General features: G+C 38.6%; 2 protein-coding genes across 8 annotated transcripts; both read right to left on the reverse strand.

The window, feature by feature from the left end:
• LOC122065683 (ETHYLENE INSENSITIVE 3-like 3 protein) lies at positions 1 to 3,266 on the reverse strand. 2 transcript variants are annotated; one of them, XM_042629526.1, is made up of 3 exons: positions 2,841 to 3,266; positions 358 to 2,240; positions 1 to 231 (listed from the first exon to the last, which is right to left on the reverse strand). In XM_042629526.1, the coding sequence occupies exon 2, from the start codon at positions 2,220 to 2,222 to the stop codon at positions 390 to 392; it is 1,833 nt and encodes a 610-aa protein (XP_042485460.1). In that variant the 5' UTR covers positions 2,223 to 2,240; positions 2,841 to 3,266; the 3' UTR covers positions 1 to 231; positions 358 to 389. The 2 variants fall into 2 exon arrangements, with proteins under 2 accessions (XP_042485460.1, XP_042485459.1); XM_042629525.1 differs by having other exon boundaries at positions 358 to 2,181; positions 2,841 to 3,265.
• A 6,413-nt stretch (positions 3,267 to 9,679) lies between these two features.
• LOC122065678 (FT-interacting protein 3-like) lies at positions 9,680 to 15,845 on the reverse strand. Of its 6 annotated transcripts, none has more exons than XR_006136072.1 (3): positions 15,606 to 15,844; positions 12,089 to 15,344; positions 9,680 to 10,008 (listed from the first exon to the last, which is right to left on the reverse strand). XR_006136072.1 is itself a non-coding variant. In XM_042629510.1 (3 exons), the coding sequence occupies exon 3, from the start codon at positions 14,570 to 14,572 to the stop codon at positions 12,248 to 12,250; it is 2,325 nt and encodes a 774-aa protein (XP_042485444.1). In that variant the 5' UTR covers positions 14,573 to 15,344; positions 15,606 to 15,670; positions 15,781 to 15,845; the 3' UTR covers positions 11,963 to 12,247. The 6 variants fall into 6 exon arrangements, 4 of the variants coding, with proteins under 4 accessions (XP_042485444.1, XP_042485446.1, XP_042485445.1 ...); XR_006136073.1 differs by having other exon boundaries at positions 9,680 to 10,029; XM_042629510.1 differs by lacking the exon at positions 9,680 to 10,008 and having other exon boundaries at positions 11,963 to 15,344; positions 15,606 to 15,670; positions 15,781 to 15,845.
• Positions 15,846 to 17,974: the final 2,129 nt, after the last annotated feature.

Raw genomic sequence — 17,974 nt, forward strand, 5'->3', positions numbered from 1 at the left:
TTTTGAAAGTAAGAAACAATTTATTGAATTTACAATTACTCCTTGATTGTCATCCAAATTACAAGAAGTTAGGCCAACCAAAATGAAAGAAATCATAATTCCATCCATGTAATGCATAACATGTACACTTACATGTGCATACCTTGAGGTCCTCAAACCATAACACCAGATATTGACCATAAGTTTAATGGTTTAGAAATTCAATGTCCCCTCCAATATACAAGCTTCATTCTGTTATCAATAAAAACAGAAAAACACTTTCAAAACAGATTCAAATAACCAAATGCAAACTACAACCCCCTCCGCCCCCCCCCCTAAGAGAAATCAAATATCAGTCTATAATGAAAAACTACTCACAGTTTTTTCTCCAAAGTGTTGGTTGATAGACTCTAGGCTCCAAAGTACTGGATGAAGTCCTCATCAAGTGAAAAATCTAAATCAGCAGGATCTAATGAACTAGTACCATCAATTCCAAAATGAAATGGACTGTTGAATCCTCCATAATCTAGTGATAGGCCATCAAGTGGAGATACGAAGTGACTTTCAACTGGTTTATCTTGTTCACCATGGAATGTGTCTTTTACAAAATGGTGAATGTCAACTCCGGTAATTCCATTCTCATTTCCTTCTAGTAATGGTGCAAGAACACCAGTTTCCTCTGCTGCCCTGATCTGGGACCCAGCCATTGCCATCTGTGGCTGTAGCTTGCCCTGAGGGAGCCTATATTCTGCTGGTGTGTTGTAGAAAAAGTAGCTGGCTCCAGGATGCAACTCCGTATTTTGCATGACTGGATATGACAAGGGCCTTTCACCCATATACATGCTTTGAGGGGTAGCTTCATTGACAGGAGGGAGGGCTGAGAAGTTGTCAATCGTAGATTCAGCTGGTTGGGGTGGGATCTCTGGGTCTTTCTCCAAAGGCCCTGAAGATGCCATTTGGCCATTTTCCTGTTGACCAACATGCATCTGGTATTCAACCAACTGCAAGTCTGCATGGTTCATATCTGGAAGAGTATTTCTCGGTTTCTCATGTAGATGTTCATTTTGCAATGGGGCCGTTTGTTGATCAACAGAAGTTGAGCTTCCACGGGGTCTTTTTCTCTTTGGTTGTTCTACTCTCTTTTTATCTTGGACAGGATGCTTTGGGTTATGAGATGGGTCTACATGAGGTTCCACATCCATTGGTTGATTTCTCTTATCTAATTTAGATGAAGTTGAACCGACACCATCCTCAACACCATTGACATCATAGTCACTGTCACTACTGCTAGTCACAGCTTCCTTCCTTTCACCATGACCATTATGAGGCGTCTCAGTTATGCCAGATGCCCCATTATCACTGCTAGGCTGCTGGATAAGGGATTCCTCTTGGCTCAACACTCCCAACCAAATTAAGCTCTCCTTGGCAGTCATTTTATCCTGTAAACATTTTGACTGACGGACATGCCTCCTGATCTTCGCAATATTTGGCGACATGTGTTTGATCACAGCCGTCAGCACTCCAACCTTCCAAGCCTTCTTCAGATCATGGGGTTTTTTGTAAGGAGAAACCTGACCCAGGGGTAGACCCATTTTTATCCACCAGTCCTCATTTCCTGAAGGCCACCATGGGGGTGGGACACCCTTCTCTAATGGGTATTTTCGCTGTGGAGGATCACAGTGCTGCATCAATGACGATAGGAGAGAGCCTAAGGTGGCATCTTGAAGGTCCTGCAGGTTGCTCTGAGAGTTTCCACGTCTCTTATTCTCGGCCTCCCCAGCAGCCAAACATTCTGCCTCGTATTTGGCTATGGCTGCTGGTCCGTTCTTATCAAATTTCACCTTCTCCTTCCACCAAGCTCTTATGTTATCAGAGGCACCACTCATGGGCTTCCCCTTCTCAGGAATGATCCCGTACACGAACCCACGGGCTTTGCAGACTTCCATCAACTTCAACATGTACTTGAGGATTCCATCTTGTGCTCTCGCCATTTTCTTCCTCCGAGCCTGATCAGAGGTATGCTTGGGCTTGGGCTTCTCAGCAGCCTGTTGAGCTGCATGCTTCTGCTTTTCCCTGATTCTCCCGAGTTTGATCCTGTCCTTCCACATTCGCCTTTCCAATTCTTCTGCCTCAATCTCCTCATCGCTAACATCTTTCTCTGCTAGATTCTCACACCTAATATCGTCCACTTCAATATCCGAACTGCCCCCCAACAAGTTGGCAACCATCAGAAGATGCTCCATTTTATTCAAAAACGAAGACTTAAAGGAATAAGATCACCGAAAAAAAAAAGAGAGAGAGAAGAAAAAGAAAAAATTGTCAAATCTCCAATAATTTTCAGCACCCAGTTTCCCTTTGTAGATAATGAACACAATCCATTTCCCTAAGGATCTTAACCAGCTCCTACAGTATAACCATTCCGGACAAACTTAAACGAACACAATTCTAGGGAAACAAGCTTGAAACTCCAGGGACCAATACTATATATTGGATGCCTTGTCTGAATCAGCAGTTCTTACAATAATTCAAGGATCAACACAACCCAGTTCTTACAATTTAAAAAAAAAAAAAAAAATATATATATATATATATATAAACGTGAACAGATACAATCAAACCCAACCCAATATTGGTAGAATACCTATCTCGAATCCTAGAAATTAAAGCAATTCCTTCGCGGTGAAAACAATTCAAAGGAACCAAGATAGGTCATTGAATGACATTCTTATCCAGTCACAAAGAAGAAATTGAAAACGGGGAGGGGCCCAATAGACTATAAAATTACAGAGACAACCAAAGTGAAATTTATACTTTTTTTCTTTCTTTTGCGAAAAAGAGGAAAAGGATTCAAAATTCCATACCCAGTATCAACTCCAATATCGTCAAACTCCTCCACCATCTCTTTCGATTGCATAGAGACTGCAGAACCAGCTAAACCTAATTAAAGAGGAGACGAGGGAACTATTAAAGGGCCTTCCTCCTCGTTTCTTCTATTTTTTTCTTTTACCGGAGAGATAAAGACAGTAGAAAGATGGTGGGGAAACAGAAGAGGGTTTTTATGAGAACGAGAGACGCCGAGAAGAGATCAAAGATGTAGGCGAAGATGAAAACAAAAATAAGAAGGGGAGAAATAAATATAAGAATGGCATGGAAATATTGCCGTGACCTATTAGCCTTCCCCGGTTCCCCATTCCCCATTTATCGTGACCCAGAGAGAACACCGAGGTCTTCTTGGCATAGATATCAAGCAGCCTCTTACGGCTGGCTACCAACGACCCCTATCTCTCTCTCTCTTCTTTACTATTATTTTATTTTTTGTGTGTAAAGCTTTCTGTTCCTTTTTTTTTTTTTTTTTGGGTCAAATCAACATCAGCTTGATTCGGTTTATGTATGGTGTATGGTTTATGTATGGTTTTCACTTACTGGATTTTATCGCTTTAATATCAGGATCAGTGTGTAAACAATTATGGAAAAGAAAAATGATTTTTTTTTCTAGTTTTCAGGTTTGTAACGGTTTGATCCGATTCCAACCAGTATCATAATACTTCAAACCAAAGCCGGTCCAATATAGTATTGGTTGGTTTAGGTCTGTTTGATTTGGTAGTTTGATTTACTTTTGACTACCCAAGCTGGATTTTTAGCAAAGTAGAAACAAAATTTTTTTTCTGTTTTATAAAGGATATGGAAGATCAGTATGCACATTCCATCTTGTGCCCTCCTACATTTCATAGATCTCACATTGGTGGATGCTTAGCTAAACATCAGCTACTATATTCTGATTATACTAAATGATTTAGGGGAAAGGTTTTTTGAGTAAACAACGTAGGGAAGCACACCAATGAGTTTTATCATGGGAGGTAGCGAGGTTGTTTCATATTAAAAGGAAAGACATGGAGGGTGCGAGTTTACCCTCCCCGAGCGGCTCAAAAAACTTTTTTACATGATTTATAAAGGACTATACCAGATTACGAGCTTATAAATATGCATCTTCAACCACCTCGTACTTCCAATGAATTATTGCTAGGCCTTGATATTTTCAAATTGCTTCAAGCCTTCAACTGATTGATGGCTCAAAAAATACTATATATATATATAGAGAGAGAGAGAGAGAAGGAGAAGGCTAGGTATGTTAGCGCAATACCTAGGAACAAGGTATGCTAGCGTTTATTGATCGTTGGATTTGATAGTTTACATCTAAACCGTTTATAATTATTGTCTTACATAACCTATCCACCATCAGCAGTGTACAGTCTCTCTTCTTCTCCCGCTCCTCCCCTCTCCATCTCTGGCTCCACAATCCCTTCTGTAAATTTCCATCAATCATCTGCTACTCCTCTCTCCCTTGCACTCTATTTCCTTCCCTGCCTCTATAGACCCCGCCTGCCGTCTCTATCCCTTCCATCCTAGATTCAGACATAGTAAACCCTAACGTGCCTAAAAATAGGTGTTTTCACTGCATTTCTCTCTTGCGGCAGCCGGTATGGCCCTATTGCTGTTGATTGGAATGGCTTCATCTCGTTTTTGATCTTCGCCTCCAGCTCCATTGCTCTGTCTATCTCTCTCAATTGTTCATTGCAACCTCTGTCTCTCCCTCGCGCACCACTGTATAGCCTCATTGCTGTTGTTCATAACGACTCTGTCTATCTCTCTCAACTATTCATTGCAACCACTGACTCTCCCTTGCACACCGCTGCAACTAAACCCCCATTTGTCCTTCCTAATCCATCTATTGTTATTGTACAATCTAAACGAATTATTTGAATCTGTTGTAACAGTTTTCCCATTTATTGGAAAGATTGATTGATTATTGGATTCTTTGAATCTGTTCTTAACTTTTATAAATTGGAGTTATTTGTTGCAATTTTTTAACTTTCAATGAGAGTGTCCATTGATATGTAAAAACGTTAAAATGTATGTCCTCAATGGAGGCGGATGGTGACTAAACTCATGAATGGCAAATCCTCACCTTTGAAGAACTGAATGCATTAGAAATCAGAAATTTAATTGGAGAAAACTGATAGTAAACCGAGAAGCAGAACAAAGTAGAAGAAGATGAAGGAGTATAGTTCGAAACCAGAAACCGAGGCGGGGAGGGAGATCCACCATAGGGCAGGGAGAGGGAGAGAGGTGGAAAGGAGATTCAGCATCATCGGTCTCTGGTCACCGATCACCTATCACCGATCAGTTGCAAAGGGTAGCAGGAAGAGGGGAGAGACAAGGTGTAGCAAGAGTGGATTGAAAGTTTGTATATCATCTCTCCATCCAACGGTTTAATTTAAGTTGATCAAATCTAACGGTTCTCAACTCGCTAGCATACTTGATACCTGGGTATCCTGCTAGCATTCCTATCCATCTCCCATATATATATATATATATATATGTATATGTATATATATATCATACTAAAAAAAGATAAGGTTACAATTTTAATGTTATCAATGGTCTGAGAATACATTAATGATATTGTCTGTAGTGAGGTGCCCGCCAAAGTTCGCTTAATGTTTCCTTTACAATTTTAAAAGACTTTATGAGGGAATGAAGATCCCAATCTTTATAAGAATCACGGTCTTCATGTGCGACTATCTTAATCGCCTTTAAGGCTAATTTTTACCCAAAACACTAATCAACAAAATTTTCCCGATTATTTTTGTCATGTGTTAAATGTTCAAATAATTACTTATGATTTTATATTTTTATTAAACCTTTCCTCTCAAACCATGGTAGCCAGTCTATCTTTCCCAGTCCTTACCAAAAAAAAACTCTCTCTCCCAGCTAATTGGTCAAATTTCAACTCTAAACATATGGGAGAAATGATCCAAGAATTTAGCCTAAAGTGAAATCAAAATCTGATCCATTTTCACAATCAGGGGAGGAATCTATATGCCGCCCAGCCATGCTTAAACAAAGTATGCAAAAATACTATAAGAACACATAATACTGACGTCACAGCACATGTAATTGTGCACTTTGCTTCATTATTTTACCATTAATATCATGACTATATACTACTAAAGTAGGGCTTCATAAAAGCAAACTAGTAGAAAACATTGACTTTCTTCTTAAAAAAAAAAAGGATTTTCCATAAGCAATAAGCTAATCAAAAAGATATCTCCCACTAAACAATAAGCTAGCTTCAATGAACCCATCCATGAAATCATTTTTATTTCATTCAACCAAAAGAAGATCCTTACCCTTCATATCTATTTGGCAAATAGAAATGAAAAATTATTTCTACTATTAATTTTTTCCTTACAGTTTATACTATTAATTCATGGTTAAGTTTTCTTTCACATGTGGATAGAAGAATCTCTTTTACCATCCTTGATGTCACCATGTGATTGGATCAGGATTTATTTTAGTACAAGGTATTATGATTGGTATCTATTATTGCCAAATATTATGATTGGTATCTATTATTGCCAAATCTAATACTGATATGTACCCGTGAAATAGAGGAATCTCTTCCTTGCTCGTGAGGTAACCATGTGATTGGATCAAGATTTAGTACATAGTATTGGCACTAATATCTGTCAACACAAATATCGACATGGATTGGTCATTTTGGATTGGATCAGATACTTTTGCCCCTAAGAAATCAACACACAGAAAGGAAAAACCTCCTAAACTAGATTGTGCAAGGTGCAAAAAAACCGTATTACCCCCTTATATTCAATGAATATGCTCTCCCGTCTTACCAGGACTCCATTAGTCTGATGTTATCTAAGCATGACCGGCAGGATTCTCTTGCCTTTTTTTTTTTTTTAAAACTCTTCTTCTCCCCCTGTTTCAATGCGACTAATATGGTATCTATCGAGAGGTTACCATCGATACAGTGACAATACAGTCGATACCAATATGGCAATATATGTAATCCAATCCTGATGCCTAAAACCGTGGATCGAACACGTACGTCATCATTAAACTCCAACTCTTTCATTCTATAAGGTCGAAGATACCTTTCCCCGTGTAAAGATGTGCAGGTAGGGAATATCCTCTTGGAATATTTGAGTGTGAATTAATATTAGTAAGTAATAAAAATAAGGAAATTTTTCAATCACTCTCCCCACTTACCCTATCTTTACTCATAGTCACGATATCTATTCAAACTTTCACATCTGAATCCCAAAAAAAACAAACTTCTATCTCTCCTCTCTCGCCTTTTCAATCCAATTGTTTATTTTAACGGTGATGCTTGTTGATGTCTGCAACAAAAAATGCTATTAACAATGGATCGTTGTCTTTTGCTTCTAAAATTTATAGGCGGATGGTTTTGGACGCTGGGACCTTCGATTTGTTCCTATACCTCTAGGTTTGCTTTGTTCTGGGAATCTGGTATTTGAGGAGCATTGGTATGCATAATCGAACGGTAAAGCTTGGGAGAAAGGAAACCCAAAATCAGATCTGTGGGGAGTAGAAACCTGAATCAGGCTTCAGTAAAAATTGCAGGACTAGAGGATGGCCTGAATGGGGCTGGGGGGCGGGTTGCAGTACAGGGGTTGGGAGGAAAGGGCGTGGCGGGGGTACTTTACAGAACATAGAAAACGAATGCCACGAAAAGGTATTAGAATAAAAGGGAGATTTGATTAAATAATAAAGAAATAATAAAAGGGAGAAAGAACGGGCAGAAACACGCATGCGGCTACTAGCCCTTAAATTAGGAATATTTACTGTAGATCGTTGATATAATAATTATATTAAATAAATAGTATTTAGGGTGATTTACATCAATTTTTCCTGAAGTTTGCATATATTATTACATCATCCCTATAAAAATTCGTTTATTACATTAGAATTCACCTAAACTAGGGAGAAAAGTGTTAGTTTTTTGAAATTGAAAATACGATTTTACCCCATCTTCTTCTTTAAAAAACCCAGATATCCAATCATGTCCTCTTCAAGCGTGAGGTCTAGGTGAGACATCTGGACATGGCCACCTGTTTTGAGATGCATTGTGTGGTGGTTGTTCATCTGTATCACGCAAAATCTTGAACAAATCCCACTCTATTTTAATGGAGATATTTGTTTTTTAAAACACTTCTCCAAATCAACTGAATAAATTTCTGGATATCTGTAGATACACTACTGTTCCCATAAACCGGAAATTCTTCCTCTTACCATTTTCTATACTCTAATCTTCTCCTCTCTTCTCTTCTCCATAAATACTCTATGCCCATTCACACACACTGTTTCTGCTTTACCTTTTTCCCTCCAAATTCTTCTGTTTTCAATCTCTCCTTTCTTTATTTTCTCCCTGCTTTTCTCTACTTTTTCAGCCAGAGCTCAAGCTTTCGATCCATCAAACCCAAAGACAACCCAAAGTTACAAGAATAACAAATCCTCCTCCTTCCCTTATCAGCAATCAGATCAGCTACTTAATAAGCTCTACACTCTCAACTTCCTTTCTTACTCCCTTTGCGCTCAAAACTTGCAGCTTCTATCTCTAGATCCCAATCAAAACTTGAAAACCAGTTCAGACCTTGACACCCTTTAAACCTGTAAATCACACCAACCAGTTCAGAGTTCAGACCTTGACTTCCCTTATCAGCAGGTATCCTTTTTTTCTTTTTCTTTTTTTTTTTTTTTCTTTTTTTTACATCAACCTCACGCTAGAAGAAGAATGGACAAGAAAGGGTAAAATCGTATTTTAATTTAAAAAACTAATACCACTTTTACCATGTTAGGTTAGAAAGATTTAAATGTAATAAACTAATTTTTAGAGGATAATATAACATAGGCAAACGCCAGGTGAATTCAACCTAGTATTTATGAAGAAAACGTACAACTACTTTTTGCACAGATTGACTGTTGACTACTATTTCACCAAAAAAAACCTTTTGACTTTCACTATCTCTCACTATTTCTCACTATCTCTATCTCTATCTATCTCTCTCTCTCTCTCTCTCTCTCTCAATGAACATGATTTTTTTCTCACTGATTGTCATCTCACTTTCTTTTTTCTGGAAATTATTTTCTCATTTCAAGGGTTAAAACTATCTGATGGACTTCGATCCCAAACAAATATACATGGTGGAAAAAAATTAGTGGTAAACATTGGACTATAGTTAGCAAAAACAAGAACGGCAAAAGAATGAAAACGAACTGTAATGGTTTAAAATAGCGAATTTTTTCAAATGATATGGTCAAGTAAACGATCAGAAAAACAGAGAACATTAAAAATCAAAAAATGGACGGTGCAAGTTTTAAACATGTAGATTTTAAATAAATGGGACTTAAAAAATGACAGTATACTCATATAAATTAAGAAATTATTACATGAATATCTGCATCTAGTGTTCAAAACAAGTACAATGTCTAACATTAATGCCTATACATCCCATGTCTCATTATAAGTTATAAGGCATATCATTGAATATCATCCATCACCAATTCTAAATTCACACATTTTTTTTTTTTTTTTGGTAGGATAAATTCATACACCACAAACTCAAAGTCTTATTAAACTATATGACTAGGTTATGGTGTTGTTCATTATTGTCAACATAATCAACACACTCGAGAAATGATAAATGTTTAATTAGAGCTAAGAGTCATCACTTTAGAAATATTTTTCAACAAATACGTCAGTTTATAACTCAATATCAAATCTGTGCATTGAATTTGAGTTGAAGATAATATCATGAGAAATATAGTCCAATGCGATACCTTCAAGTTGGTGAAAGAATCAGGTCGATCAAAGTTCAAGAAAGAGATATATGGTCGATTAAATAGACATTATGTTAAAAAATGAAGTCTTAAAAAATGCCATAAAACGGGAACATGTTTTAAACGAGTTTCGAACAAGAATGCTTGAAGTTTGATGTTGTTTTCCGTATCTTTGCAAAGCATACGGTAAAACATGTTTTAAACAATAAAAAAATATAAACGTTGCTAACACTGCTTGGGACTATGCTTGTCGCACAATTAAAAGAACAACGTGCAGCAGTTGTAGAGTTATATCAGCATACAGACGATAAGATATCGATACTTAGAACCATGGTTGTAGCATAAACAGTTTAGCCTCCACAATCCCTGAAAGATCATCCAAAGAAGCTAAAGCAGGGTTAGAAAACACAGAATCGAGATTCAGATCAGTCCCAGACTGATGAGGACAGTTGCATGTAGACCAACATGCTCACTACAAAAGCATATGGGTATACTTGGACCCCGAATCTAATATAGGAGATGACTTTCCTTGTGTGTGTGTGTGTGTGCAAGAAGTTGAGATCATGTGTTCAACACAAGAGCAACAAATGGAGTCCAGATAGCTCTGATCCCCAATGTCAATGTAAATAAATAATAAAACATAGAAAGTCATCAACGACAACGACTAAAGGACTTTAACATCTCCCAAAAAGAGGCAGAGCCAAAACTCATCCATGGAACCCATAGGTCTGATTAGAGCCATTCTATTATTCCGCTCTCAGCCAAGAGAGAATCCAAAGACGTTCAGCTAACAATCATATGATTAAAGTTTTTTGATTCATTAGACTTGGAGAGATCTTACTATAAGAGGTAATTTTCTTTAATCTTTTGCTATTTTACAAAATAACAATCAAACATGAATCATGGGCAATTCAAAATAGGATTATAGGAATCACCCATAATCAAGATCAGTCTGTTAATTTAATTACGATTCCATTTTTCTAAACCCGAATGCTAAAAATGGATCTTGATCTTGATATAGTGAGAGATCCTCCAGTTCAAGTTCAGATCCAATTGATAACCTACCCTCAAAACTTCCCCAAAATGGATTTTCATGTGATTTCCCACCCAAATGCTCAAAATGGATCTTGATCTTGTTACAGTGAGACATGCTCCACTTCAAATTCAGATACAATTGATATCCTACCCTCATAATCCCCCAATCCAAAAAGAAAAAAAAAAAAAGAAAAAATTGATCCTAAGTGATTCTAAAGAGGATTGCAGGAAGTGTCTGACATAGGGATCGGTCTCCACCGATTCAGTCCCGACTCTTGAAACCATGTTCTCTCTCTCTCTTTGCAAAAGAAAAAACCACAGACAGTCCCCAAACTTTCAGAGACTGGCCAAACCTTGGGGAAAACATAGAGGACCTGGAATAAATAAACCAGCTACCTCTACTCTCTTCTCTAACCGTTCTTATTGCAATACATTTATAAGGAGCAGACAGACATCTAGAGGGAAGTGCAAAAAGAATCCAAACCCTGAATATTTTCTCCTATTTAAACCCATGATCTCGGACCTCGAACCATCTGTGTCTCAAATGCTTAATTTCTCCCATCCCCTGTGAGCAGCGTATGCCCAGTCCACTCCTCAACACACCAGAAAGAAAAATAATCATTTTAATGTGAACAATCAGAAACAAGTTATAATCATTTTAATGTGGGCAAAGATGCACAAGTTATGATTTAACATAACAATGGGCAGCAACGACTGATTGACTATCCCACACTGGTCTGCACCAAACCTTTTAGGTAAAAAAAATCTAGATCCTAGGACGACTGAAGATGTTGAAAATGGTAATTATAAAAATATTCAGATGATGGGTCATCTATCAAAAAATATACAGCAGTGTCATCTGTAGATGGTTTGTATTCAATTTAAATGCACAAGCTTCATAAGATTATGATGATGCACTAGAATAACTGAAAACAAAAGCATATGTGACCATCAAAAATCGTATATCCATCCTCAAGAAAATTGGTTTTGATCTACCAGAAAAGATTGATCCAAATTCAACCATAGATGGCCTGTGTTCAATTCAAGAACAAAATTTCATCAGACAATGAAGGGACCAAACCACTGAATATATATAACCATGGATTAGATTAGTGTAATATTTTAATTTTAAAACTCAGCCAGAATCTTCTCTGAGGTCATATCTAAATAGTTTGTACTTTGGATTCAGAGAGAGTATCATCAAACCTGCAGACAAAAATACTCAAAAAGGATAAAAACTTAGCACACAGATGGGTGGGCAATGAAAGGTGTACTCTAAATCAAATATAGAAATCAACATGCATTGATTACCAAACAGAAGACAAGCTGAAACAGAAATCTTTGAGATGACATAAATAAACTGTGCATATTTCATGATTCCTACTGCTGCAAGGAGGAAAGTACATCATACCAGAACCCAACATCAGCTACCAATTGCAAACAAATCTAAATGAGCGACCTCCAGAGCCACATAACCACAACTACTGTATAAAAGGAATGGCACACAAGATGGGAGGAGATTCCAGATTGAGTTCCTGACCGCTACATGCACAAGCACAATGAACTGAGCTCATAACATGCTGTCTGTTCTTGCAGGTAACCTCCTGAAAAAGTTCAGAGGCACCGAAGGAAGCTTGTGGCGGAACCTAGGATGCCTCAACACATAAAAACCTGTGATGAGAGCCACAACACGAAATGGTGTCACATACAGGACTATGGCAGCAATCAAACAGAAAGTCACGAACAAAGCTGTAGCTCTCGGATCTCTCCAGCTCAGCAGAGACTGCAACCTTTCCCCTTGGGTTGCTAAATCACCAACCACTGTCTGAATCCTCCCGGCCACACTTCTCAAACGGTCATATCTCATCCTCACAATATCAGCAGGGCGTGATGTTGGGAATGTGTCAAACTCTTCATCCAATTCATCAGGATGTGCATTATCAGCATGAGACAGACGGGTATCCATGTGAGGTGGGTGTCTTGGCCTCCACCGATAGTACCAAACCCCAATCAAGAAAAGATAGAGAAAAACTGTGGGTAGAATCAACTCTGGATACAGGACCAATATTAAAAAGAGGATGTGAATCAGAATGGTCGTAAGAGGGTTTTTCCAATTGCATATCTGATCAAACCACCTTCCAACAGCAATTAACCCACTGAGAACCCCCATAATCCTGAAAAAATTAGCTTTGCTCCTCCTCATACTCCACATATGTGAATCAACGTCCAACATATATTCCACAACCTCTTTCCTCAATGGTGGCTCTGCACGGCTCAGCCTCATAGAGACAATCTGAGTGGCCTGGTGTCTCAAGTTATCAAGCTGAGTAACAGATAATGGATGAAGGTAATGCATTTTTGGCAACAATGGCTGTGTGTATATATGCAACATATTTAGCAAAGACGAGCATGTAAACCTCACAGCCAACTGAACTTCACCCATCTTCTTGACACCAGAGGGATGTAATACCAGAAGAGGATAGGAGTGAGTGTAAACCCGATCAGTTTCAAGCGTAGAAAGACGAACCCTAACCTTTCCAATTCTTGAATCCTTTGCCCCTCCAGCCTTATCTCCTCCTCCATGCAAGTGACAATTATCAAATACACCAATTGTAATGACAGTGCAAGGATCAAAAACCTCCCATGTGTATTGCTCATTCCACTTTGGAGTAGAGCTATCTATGATGGTTCTTGTTCGTACCCACTTCTGCCCGTATTTGGCCACGCAATAGGCATCTGTTGTACCCCTTCCGTCCTTGGTCTTCATTGGCAACAATCCTTGAGCATTCAAAATCCCCAATTCCAAAACTCCAATGCTATTTTTCCACAATGGCTTAGCGGTTGGTCTAAGATCACTGCTGTAGTGTGTTGATTCATCCAGAACATGATATCCACCATCCAAACAGATCCTGAGATGAATCCTACTGGCGAATTTTATCTCTTTCTTTTCCCCATCAACAATCACATGCTTCTCAAGATTATACCACTTAGCGTTCACCACCCTATTATTCAATCTTCTCTCCACATTCTGCAAAGGAATCACACATTTCCCCAGAACTTCGTCTTTGTTATGTCCAACTCTATCTTCCACAGTCAACATTAAATGCTCCTCAAAAGGTTCTGCCGCTACAAACATCAAATCCTCATTCCACATTGGATTAATATTCCTACTCTGAGAAATTTTAGTTCTCGAAGCCTGATTACCAAGGATAACCTTAACAAAAACCTCTGGGAACCTAGTCTTGTCACCAGGTATTAAGTCCTGAGCTTCAATCACGTTAACCCTAACATACCAAAGCTTGGGAGAGAGGTATACCTTTGATCGGATGTTAGCAAGGCCTTCACTGCTAACTGCAGCCGCATCAGAATGCCATGCTTCAGGAAATGCTTCATCAGCCTGGGTGCCCATCCACACAGCCAACATGAGCTCCCCTCTAACCTTATCTCCCTTCCGATCTTCTAGCCTGTACCATTGCGGTGCTAAAGGGCTGTCTGGAGGAACTCGTTTAGGGACTTCAGTTATATCGAACACTACTCGGCCAACAAAATCATCCTTCACCATATCTTTGTCCTTCACAATAACCTCCAATGTAGAGGCTTGCATTCGATCCTTTGAGAAAGCAAAGACTTGGTTCCACACGGGATTCGTCTTCTTTTCGAAATGACGAGTCGTGCCCTTGTAGTTTCCTAGCTTCACTTCAACATACGGATCAAGGCTTCCAGTTACATCTTTTGCTGGTAGTTCCTTGGCTTTGACAACCCGAACGTAAAGGTATTGCATCTGCTCAACCAAGTCATAGGTGCTCGTAAGCTTGTCACCAGTGACCCCTCCACCACCAAGGTGGGGCGACGTCTCCTTCAGGGAGTAGTCTTCGGGAGGGGGAGGCCGCTGCATTTTCTATATCGAAAGTGGAGTGAATGATGAAACAGAAGTAATTGCAGAAACCGAAGAACTTAAATGAAGAACTTTAATGAAGAAATGAAGGTGCAATTTCAAAACTTCCAGGCCCCTAGAAAATCGGAAGGCCGATGTAAAGAGCCGTTGTGCTCTAAACAAGAGATTTTCTTTCCTTGGGGAGTTTGTATGTTTCCTACAGATTAGGAAACGGGAGGAAGCAAACCGTTTCCCATAATTTCTGGCTTGTTGATAAGTGAGAGACACCCCAAAAATTCAAAACTATACAGAGAAAAACGTAATCGAGAATTCGAACAACAGATAGGCGAGCGGAAACTTGAAGAGTCAAGAGAAAGAAAGATGAAGAGACGCAATAATCGAACTTGAAGAACACAGAGCCTATAAGACCCTTGGAAGCGTCGTAAGATCACAAGCTCGTTTCTTGAACCCTTGTATCCCAGATACACATGGAACACGAAGGCTCAGAAAAGAAGAGATACAGAACCTCAGGAAACGTGAGCTTCTACAGTACCAAAAACACAGAAAAGCGCCTTCGTGAAATTCCAGATCCGAAGGAGCCAAAACCAGCGAAACAAAAACGAAACTGTGAGCCGCAAACAGAGCCACTTGATCCTCGCTGCAAGATCTACGCTAACACTAGTAATAGGCTGAAAACAGAAAGGAAAACTACATACATTCTAAGAGACTTTTCACGACACTGAACAGAGAGCTTCTTCCATAAAAACTTCCAGATCTGAACGTAGAAATGCCCCTGAAATCATAACAAAACCAGTAAGCTTCGAACTTCAAATTAACCACAACATCACAACAAAAGCCCCCGCGAGAAAACCTCCGTACATTTATTGTCACAGGCATACAGTGCAGAAATTAGAGTTTCAACTGGTACTTCAAAAAGTTTCCAAGATAAGATCATACCAAGCAAGTCGAGATAACCAAAAAGCAAGAATGCAGAAAAACCCGAAATCCAAGGAGTAGAAAGAACGAAGCAACGATGTAGCAGAAGAGACGGTACCTGTGAGGGAAATGTTGAAACTTCAAACGAATTTAGAGGAGACAACACCTTAGATCGTAGATGATCTACAACATTCTTTAAGGTTCAGCAATGGAAATTCGCCTTTTTTAATCAAAATCGAAATGCAAAAATAAAAAGCGCAGAGAACACGGAAAAGGAGGAATGGAAAATATACCAAAGCGCGCTTTGGTGAGAATGTGTGATACTGAGATCTGAATCCAGGGGAAATACTCCGAACCTACTCCAGTACGGTACTCCCTCTGTTGCTTTTTTATTTTATTTTTTAAGCGAAACGGGAATTTGAGACACACGAGTGAAGACTGTGGTCGGATTTAGCACGAGCGACGAATGTTGTCTATAGTTTCGGCCGAAAAAAGGATACTTCTCGATAATGACGAGCGGTAAAGTTGCATTACCGCACATGCTAGCTAACCTAGATATCGCACCGGACGTCAAACCAGAAAGGGTCCGGATATATCTCATCCGTTTCCGGTTTAACTACAGAGGAAAACTAGTGACCAATTTGGGAACCAAAAAGGTGGACAACAAAGGAGCACAATGTGCGATTTTTTTTTTTTTTTGGTGGTTTGAAAAATGGGTTCAACTTAGAGATTTAAATCATGGTACCGATCATTATCAATAACGTTACTAATAATGATATCAATTGATCATATCGGCTCAAAACTTATAGATTCCAAAATAATCAGTCTTTCTTGTTAAAAAAACCACATATATATTATTTCATATATCAATAAATATTGGCCTATACATTAATATGATAGAATGTTCTAGATTCATAATTTAAATATTAATAGAAAAGGAGAACAAACGGACAGGGTTCTTCTTCCCTACTAGAAATATGTATGTGAATATTATTAGTTAATTGACTCATGAGTTATGAGCTAATGAGTTCCAAAAGACTGGGTCATGATCGAACCAAAAAGAGTCAGATCTCTCGAACCAGAAGGTTAGCCGGTTTAGTTAAGGCTTTTCGAGTCAAGTCAGTCGCGGAGTAAAGTGTGCCACATCAGCGGAAGCGCTTTTCGTCACATGGATCACAATCAGAGGGCCCACAAAAACTGTGCAAGATAGGTAAAGAGAGTAAGAGTGTAAGAAAAAGATTGGGCCCATTTAATTAGACGTGGTGATATAGTAGCCGACATTTTCATATCAATGGCGGGATCCAGCTGTAATTCTTTGTCCTCCCCTGCCAAATGAGGGCCTATCCTCTCACCCAATCACATATTCTGGAGACCCGTTCCTACAGTATTGGGCCCACCTGGCACATCTACCTGTGTCCATCGTTTACCAAGATCAAAACAGTAATCTTTTTAATCCAAAGGTTGTGAAAAATAGGCATACGTCGCCCGCTTGAATCGAATTAAATCACATGCTTCTCCGTTGATGCAGGTTTTTGTATCCATCGTCTACGATTAGGACTATTGGGATACCTAACTCCCTTCATTGTCAGCTTTAAACCCTGTATTAGTATCTTGGCCCTACATAGCGTTTTCTTCGTTGGTGTTCTTTTCAATATCTATACATTTCATCCTTTCACTAGAAAAAATTATTTACCATTCGCAGGCCTTCTTCCTCCACATACATGTTTTCATCAAACTTTCGCCATTGCAGGAAATTTTGTCTCATATAGGAGTTTGAGTTGTATCTCAATACCATTGTTTCTGATTATCATCTCCAAATAGCTATTGATCATTATCTTGATAAGCTCATGTTTTCAATGCATGGTATTGAATCATGTATCAGTCACATTTAAAACCGATTTGATATCAATATGATATTGGCATGTCAGTTGTATCAAACAAATTTAATCTTAGATTTCCTAAACAAATGGTTTTTTTTTTCATTGTTTATACTGCTTAATCAATATGATACTTGTACGATATCAAGATAGATGGATAACGATATCGATACAAACAATACGAATGATCTGATATTTCGATACTTCAAACCAGGTGTAAACTATTATTTTATTTATTTTTATTTATTATTTATTTTTTAATTTTTTTTAGAAAAGGTAACAAGCTATTACCTCTCTAACTAATCATAACATTAAGACTTGAACACTTCCTTGGGCAGATTCTCCTTTTTACGTTCAACCTATGAGCTGTTGTCCTCTACAAGGAGCAAGGGCGGATTCTTCCGCATTACTGTCATCCGTAGGCCACGGGAAACTATGGGTTTGTCAAATTTGGCCATCTCTTTTGTGGGGTTTGATTTGTAAAGGGTAAGAAAGGTCAAAGGTAAATAGTGTAAAGCAGTGGAAATGGGAAATATCCAGAAGAAATTGGCTTTTGTTCTCTTCGACTATCTTCTCTAGTCTCTCTATTTTAACATTGAAAATCGTTTTT

The sequence above is a fragment of the Macadamia integrifolia genome, unplaced genomic scaffold (genome assembly GCF_013358625.1).
Source record: "Macadamia integrifolia cultivar HAES 741 unplaced genomic scaffold, SCU_Mint_v3 scaffold2090, whole genome shotgun sequence".
In the NCBI taxonomy this organism is placed as follows: Eukaryota; Viridiplantae; Streptophyta; class Magnoliopsida; order Proteales; family Proteaceae; genus Macadamia; species Macadamia integrifolia.